General features: G+C 47.3%; 1 protein-coding gene across 1 annotated transcript; it reads right to left on the reverse strand.

Annotated features, from left to right (window-relative positions):
• Nucleotides 1-1,143: 1,143 nt before the first annotated feature.
• Nucleotides 1,144-2,020, reverse strand: EMB2184 (Ribosomal protein L31). Its single transcript, XM_048707810.1, has 2 exons — nt 1,766-2,020; nt 1,144-1,671 (listed from the first exon to the last, which is right to left on the reverse strand). The coding sequence occupies exons 1-2, from the start codon at nt 1,862-1,864 to the stop codon at nt 1,360-1,362; spliced, it is 411 nt and encodes a 136-aa protein (XP_048563767.1). The 5' UTR covers nt 1,865-2,020; the 3' UTR covers nt 1,144-1,359.
• Nucleotides 2,021-7,711: the final 5,691 nt, after the last annotated feature.

Below are 7,711 nucleotides of genomic sequence, written 5' to 3' on the forward strand. Positions count from 1 at the left end.
ATTAATGTTAAGCATGTCAGTACGACACATATGCTTGCAGATCCGCTCCCTAAAGGCTTACCACCCAATATTTTTCGTGAGCACATAGTCGGCATGGGTTTAATGGAAGCCTTTTGATCCTGGAATTATGGGACCACTAATATAAACCACTCCCATTAAGTAAAACATTTGCAAATTCAAAATAAGATGTGTACTATGATTATTGAGGTCCAATGGCCTTTCATCGGTTGTCGTAACACCTTACTCTAGTATGTCATTCCTATGGAGAATGGGCATAAGTTATTGAGCCTAACAATCAAGGGGGAGAATGTTAATATTGATCTAAGGCCCAATGGGCCAAAGGGATAAGTCAAAGATAAGTTATGTTAAGGGAAGAAGGTCATGAAGCAACGTTCGTACCCCCTTGACACTAACAAACGCACCCTGATCGGGGTGGTTTAGGTCATCTGATCGCTAGCGCCACATATAAAGAGGGGGGCAACATGACACGCACGATCTGACCTGTTCATGTGCGTCTACTTTGCCCTCCTAAATCCCAAAACCCTAATCCGATCTAGGGGAGCGTTGTGTGATAGGAAGACCTTCTCCTACCTCTGCTCCGATGCCAGGGCAGTGCCACTAGCACCCGGAGGGATGCCACTACCCGCTGCAAGCATCTACACCGAGCCTGCATCAAGCAGGCACGAGACTTCACATCGCCTACACCAATGGCTGCTTCATTGGTGGTAAGACCTTATTCCATCTCGTTGTTCATCGTGATTAGGTGATCTAAAGTCTAGGCTAATGCACCTGTTAAGTACATCCCATGGGATTGAACCCTAACATGCATCAAAGCAGAGTAGAAGGAATTTGAGGTTGATGATTTCAAATTTTGACCCCTCAACCAATGTTCATGGTGTCATTTGCATATGCTCTGGCCTCCAGGGTAATTTCAGAATGGAAATTCAAAACGAAACTTGCCCATATGCTCTGGCATGAATAATAAAATTGAATGAAAAAAGAAGTTAAAGTTCTACAATGAACATATCTGTGTATTCTAGCTGTGAGCAAATTTTTATGAAGATAATACACTTGTGGTGGTCTAGGAAATTTGGTTGCATAAAAATCAAGCTTTTTAGAGCACCGATTTCATGAAGCTCAACGTTGACACATACTGGAAGGTAGTATTGCTAGAGTCGTTGCGAACATTACCCGAACACCTCGAGGGCAATGCAAATGCAATCCCCGTGAACCAAATCAATCAACGTGCAGACAGTACAGCTGGGGAATCAAGCCACGCAAACTAGCATAATTGAGTTCGGGAGTTAACAACGAGAGAAACGCAGCAGGAAGACGAGGAGCAGGAGAGGCAGAGCCACATCATTTGCGGGTCTCGTCGTCCTCCGGCTCAAACTCCGGGTCGCCGTCAGGGTGCATCTCCAGCCACTGCTCCTTGGTCCAGTACTCCTTGACGTGCCCCCACTTCTTGCGGAACTTCTCGATCTGGCTGTCCATGACGACCAGCGCCGAGGAGTCGCCGACGTAGTAGGGGTGGTTCCCCGACCAGACGTCCACCGAGTACTCCGGCTTCGTGCCCCCCGTCACCAGCACCAGCTCACCGTTGCAGTACACCTTGGCGTCCTCGAAGATCTCCGGGTGCAGCCCCTTCTTCCGCATCGAGCACCTCATCCCCTGCACGCGCGCACAGCGCACAAGTTAAGGATTGACAAATGTCTCCCCCAATTCAGAGCCTTATGAAGTTTAAGTATGGAAGTGAGTTCAGTACCTGGGAGGGGACGAGGGAGCGGAGGGTGCGGTTTGCGGTTCTCGCGACGGCGGCGGCGCCTGGGGTCGGGAGGAAGGAGGTGGAGAGGGAGAGCGCCATGGCTGACGACTTGTTGGCTTCCTTGCCTGTTTCTTCCTATCTTATCCTCTTGTGCTGATGATGATTTCTGAATGTTGAGGCTAGTCCGGGATTTCCGGTGGCCGCTGGCTCGGCCTGGTCTTTTTTGGGGGGGTTTGCTGTGGGAACTCCTATTCGGCGCCCTGCCGCCACCATGCCAACGCTCGTGGGCTGGCCCGTGTAGATCCTGAATTCGCTCTGGTTCGTTCGATCGTATTTGAAAAAAAAAACGAAAAAATCATGAATTTGAAAAAAAAAGGTTCATTGATTTGAAAAGATCATCATATTTGAAAAGTTTTATGAATTTAAAAAAGTTCATAAAAAGGAAAATAATAAAATGCTAAACAGAACCGTTCCAAGAAAAAAGAAGAAAATAAAGAAGTCGGTGTAATAAAGCGCCGAATAGTAAATGTCGTTTGTTGTTTAGTCTGTTTTTTTAGGCAATGTTGCTTACTTTGATTGGGCTGATGGATTGGTAGGGCTTTGTCAATTTAAACGGACCAGGTAATTCGAAGCATGTTTAAGGAAAGAGTTAAATACATTTTTGGTACATGAACTTGCAGTTACCATTTAAAAAAACATGAACTTGCACTCAATGTACCGATTCATACATAAACTTAAAAATAATATAACAGAAAAGCTATTTACCAGACGGCAGTAATTTTGCAACAGATCCACACACGTCGGATGTCGTTCGTTTCAGATCTTGCGGCCATGATTTCAGGGCAGTTTTTTTGGACCGGATTGATCGTGCGGGCGCATTTTTCTCGATCACGATCTCTGGCGCGATTTGTTTGACATAATTGTCGGATCTTATTGCGGCAGTAATTTTAGAAAGTATTTTTGGGGCTCGATTTTAGAGTGTTTTATTAGTAGGAAAGGAAATAGGTGGCGTGATTTCCGGATCATGATCCCATAAGCATTCTAGGAAGGTTTTAGTGCGATTTCAGGTTGACTTTTTAAGTAGAAAATAGTGTCAAAAAGTACTTGTGCCAATAATCGAACTATGACCATCTACTCGTGAGTTTAACAAGCTAACCAGTCCAGATACTATTACTTCTTGTTGTGAGTTAAAGTTAAAACTTGTTTTAATCTGTTGTTTTGTACTAACACCTAGACATTGACGAACATTTGCTCTATTAAAAGTCTACTCCCTCTATTTCAAAATAGATGACCCAACTTTATATTAACTTTAGTATAAATTTAATACAAAGTTGGGTCATCTATTTTTGAACGGAGGGAGTAACTACTAGCCCATGCATCGTGGCCTAATAACTGACATTTAAATACCAAACACCGCGGTAACTCTGATATGAGGGGAAAATATATCCCCAATAATTTTTATGTAAATACCATGATAATATAGACTTCCCGGCCTGATACTTAGGTACAAACAACACGATAACTTTGATCCATGATTTTTTTGGTTGGAAAATGGCAAGGGATAAAAGTTGATAACTTACGTACAAACACCGCGGTAAAGTTTGACTCCGAGATAAAAGTTGTTGAAAAACATACTTCCGATTACTTCATTGTAAATAGCATGATAATATATGCACATCACCGATGATAACTCATGTACAAACACCACAGACACTTTTTCACCCCGAAGATAAAAATTGTTCAAAAATATACCCGGGTAACTTTGGTGTAAATAACATGGTTGTACACTCATATCGGACCTGATAACTCACGTACAAATACCATTGATGAAAAGTATACAACCTATGCACTCCGGTAACTTTTGTGTGAATACTGAATAGTATGGTAACTCACACATTGTAGACCTGATAACTTATGTACCCCGGCCTTGATAACTTTGGCGCCGAGGGGGGTGGGGTTGATGGAATATCCCCCTGGTAATTTTTATATGAACAACATGATAACTCACACATCACAGACCTGATAACTTATGTACTCTGTTCCTCATAGCTTTGGTAGGGGGGAGGGGTAGGGGTTGTCGAAATATCCCTTGGTAAATTTTGTGTGAATAACATTGTTGTGCGTGAGTTATCAGGTTCCTGGCATATAAATTATGATGCCCTTTTGTAGAGAAGTTATTGGTGTGTGTTACAACAACTTTTCTTCTTTGCACCGAAAGTTACCGCAGTATTTGTGAGTGGGTTACCAGGTTTGTGGCGTATATATTACCATGTTCTTTATAGAGATGTTATTTGAGGTGTTATAACAACTTTTTTTCATGTGGTCAAAAAAGTTACCGCGGTGTGTATGTGTGAGTTATCATATTCATGGCATATAAATTACCATGGTCTTTTCTACAAATAAGTTGTCGGAATGTGTTACAACAACATTTTTTCTTCTGGTCGAAAGTTACCATGGTGTTTGTGAGTGAGTTACATGTCATATAATTATCATGCTGTTTTTACAAATAAGTTATGGGGATGTGTTACATCAATATTTTTTTACAACGGTGTTTGTGAGTTATCAGATCTGTGCTGGACAAATTACCGTGTACACAAAGGGAAGAAACTGGTAAAAAGGAATATTTCTGATTGGGTGTGTAGCAGTATAAATACCTACCGAATTTCTTTATAACCATAACTTGAATTTGGGGCAGGTGGATAGGACAAGTGATGAAGGTCCAGGAGGTAGTGAGTTCGACTTCCAGTTGTATTAACTTTTTTACCATGTTTTTTTTCGACACCAAAAAATAAAAAGTAGTAGTCCGTTCGGGTCTGTTGCTAGGGTCCAGTTGACCGGATTATAGCACAGTCCATAATATAAACAGGTCCGACAACTTGTGTTTCGGGTACGTTTGAGTATATTTTCGTTAACTCTCCATTAAAAATTGCAGCCCACACTCCATATCTATCTGTGAGTCCCACTTGATAAGGATAGAAATAGAATATACTCCCTCCATTCCGAATTACTTCGCAGGTATGGATGTATCTAGATATATTTTAGTTCTAGATACATTTATTTTTGCGACGAGTAATTTAAAATGAAGGAAGTAGAATATAGAAATGTGAACTCAGTCCGCCGCCTCGCATGCATCAAGCAATAGCCACTACACCACCTTGTAATTTGTGTTAAAAGAGTAATTGATTTGAAGCCAAAATACAGACTGCCCCGTGGTTTGGTCAAGTTTCTTTTTCTCAATTTCAATATTTTTGTGAACTTCCCCCATCTACCCCGTGCCGCTCCCGCGAGCGGCCCGGGCGGATCCCTAATCCCCGCCGCCGCCGCCACCCCCACCTCCCCTCCGCTCCCTCGCCGACGCCAGCGGACGCCGCCGGGCAAAGCCCGTGCGCGCGTCGGCGGCGGCGGGTCCCCCTTCCCTCAAGGCTCTCCAGCGGCGCGGGACGCCTTCCTCTTGGGGTCAGGCAAATCGGCGGCGGCACGCGTCTGGCCTGTGTCGGCGTGGTCCGATGGTGCTGGTTGGAGCGGGGCGCTGCTCCGGGATGGCGCGGCCTGGCGTGGTCCGGCCGGATCTGGCGGCCACAGACGGCGACGCTCGGAAGTTGGAGCTGGGCGCTGCTCGGGGGATGCGGCGCGCGGCGGCGGGCAGCGGCCAGTCCTACGGGAGCTGGCGGTGCAGGGACCGGTGGTGCCGCGATGACTCGCCCCCGGCGATGGTTGGCTAGGGGCGGGTCGGTGGTGCAGGCTGGCGGCGCGGGTCCGGGGATCTCGGCCCGGATCTGGTGTGCGTCGGCGCTGGCAGGCGTCCTTTGGGTGCTCACGGCAGGGGGTGCGGCGGTTGTCCCCGAAGCCTTACGTGGGGCGTAGCAGGATGGAGGATGCTGGTGGTACACCGACACTGGCGGTGGCGGTGGTGCGAGTGCAGCCATGGCGGCGGCGGCGCTGCGAGGCCTGTCCAGGAAGGGTCTTGGCGGGCAGCGGGCGTTCGGCTGCTGCCGTGTGAGGCGTGCGGCGATGCCTCGGCGGTGTGGGTGCCAGAGTGTGGTCGGATGTGCGGGTCAGATCCATTCTGGTGGCAGTCCCCTGGCGCGGGTGAAGGCCACCGTGGTGGATCTGGCTGTGCACCGCTCGGTGGTTGCTGCGGTTCCTAGTCGAGGTTGAAGGTGATGGCTTTAGGCGTGTTCCCTCGGCAGTGAGGGGAGCTTCGATGGCAAGTTGCTGCGATGACGGCGGTGTGAGGCATCTGATCGAGACTGGCCGGGATCTTGGAGACGTGGAGATGTGCGGTGCTACGGATGAAAATCTTGTTCGGTTGTGGCCGGACCGGCGTTGATGGCACCTACGGGTGTCATTCACCTTCCTGGAGGCTTTGCCGAGTGCAACGCCATCTTCCTCGCAACCTTGTATTGGCAGTTGTCTCCGGGGCGAAAGCCTTGATTCGTAGGATCGGCATGATGGCAACGTCCTTGAGGTTGTTACTCTGTTGGGAGCATTGTGCTGGGAGACTCGAGGTCCCATGATGTGCTCCTCCGGCGTTCACCGCTGCCCGGATCTTTCTCCTTCGGCGCCATGTATGGTCGTCGCCGGCTTATCCAAGGAAGCTAGAATTGTTGTTCTTCGGAGGTCTTCAGTGTCGGCCGAGACGCGGCAAGGGGTTCGGTGTAGGGTAGGCTTTTTGTGTCGTAGTTGTGTTGTCGTGTTGTTGTATTTGGTTGTCCTTGTACGATCCGAGTGTGGAGTGGGTCGCCTTCGTTGTTCGCAGCAAGTGGTTGACGTCGTTGTATGTCTCATTTCTCTTCTTCTATAAAGCTAAAGTACGCAATTTGCGTACCCTCAAAAAAAATTAATAATTTTTTGTTCGATTCAAAAGAAATAAGTGCCAATTCTTTTTAGGATTCCAACTCAAGGCGTTGCGTCGATGAGTCAGGCACGCCTCATGCAAAAAGTTTCGGTCCATATATGAAGGTTTCAAAAAGGTTCAAGAATATTCTAGAAACTTCGAGAGAACTCCAAAATATATAGAAGTCCCTCTTGGCTTGGCCCACAGGGGCAGCCCCTAGTGGGCCAAAAGGCCCAAAAGTGGGGCGTCACCCATATAAGGAAAGGGCCAAACCAAATTAGGAGGAGTCCTCCTCATCGAGTTGGTTCGGCCGAACCAAGGAGGGACTCTTCTCCCTCCCCAATTCGGCCACCCATGACCCTTTCCCTTATTAATATATGTGGAGAGAGATCCCCGGAATGACACACCCAATTCTTAGGGGATCTCTCCCACATAGTCACGCTCTAATCCCAATCTAATTGATCCAACAGTTAGACTCCTAACTAAACATAATCTAATCGTGGTCTAATTAGTCTAATAATATTGGACTCCTAATTAGACGGGAAAACTGCCTCTCTCTCTCTCCCTCTCTAGTTTTCTTAGGGCTCTTCTTCCGGGACGTCGAAGTGATGTCGGATTACTACTTAGAAACGTGTGCATACCTTGGAGGGGTCATCTACCTCGACTCTTGATCGATGGATCACCTTGAAGAAATTCTCGCGACTTGGAGGTATAACCTAGTGGTGGGAATCATCTGCATCACTGATAAACTACACTACATCTGCTACTCTGCTAGTGAGTGAGATCATCATTACCCACCATCTTCATAGTGTTCCTAGATGGGATCGTGCAGCATAAATTTTTGTTGCGCAAGACGTCGCCCTACAGTGATTGCACGTAGCGCAACAGGGTACCGCCTAGCCGATTGAGGCCCATAGCCCACTTAAACATCCCAAAGGGATACCTCACAAGATAACCACAGTTGTGAGATCTCCCCAATCCAACGATCTAGCACAACCCCACCTCTCTCTCTCTCTCTCTACGACACTGAAACATGGGACCCACTCACATCATCGTCTACCTCGCGCCCACGTCACGACGCACACGTCGTGCACGACCTCACCCGTTCG

This window comes from Triticum urartu, chromosome 3A (assembly GCF_056163025.1).
Source record: "Triticum urartu cultivar PI428250 chromosome 3A, HENAU_Tu73, whole genome shotgun sequence".
Classification (NCBI taxonomy): Eukaryota; Viridiplantae; Streptophyta; class Magnoliopsida; order Poales; family Poaceae; genus Triticum; species Triticum urartu.

Excerpts from the sequence above, each read along its gene's own strand:
- EMB2184 (XM_048707810.1), bottom strand. The coding sequence starts at position 1,864 with ATGGCGCTCTCCCTCTCCACCTCCTTCCTCCCGACCCCAGGCGCCGCC. Across the intron at positions 1,672-1,765 it reads GCTCCCTCGTCCCCTCCCAG|GGGATGAGGTGCTCGATGCG; the intron begins GTACTGAACTCA and ends GCGCGCGTGCAG.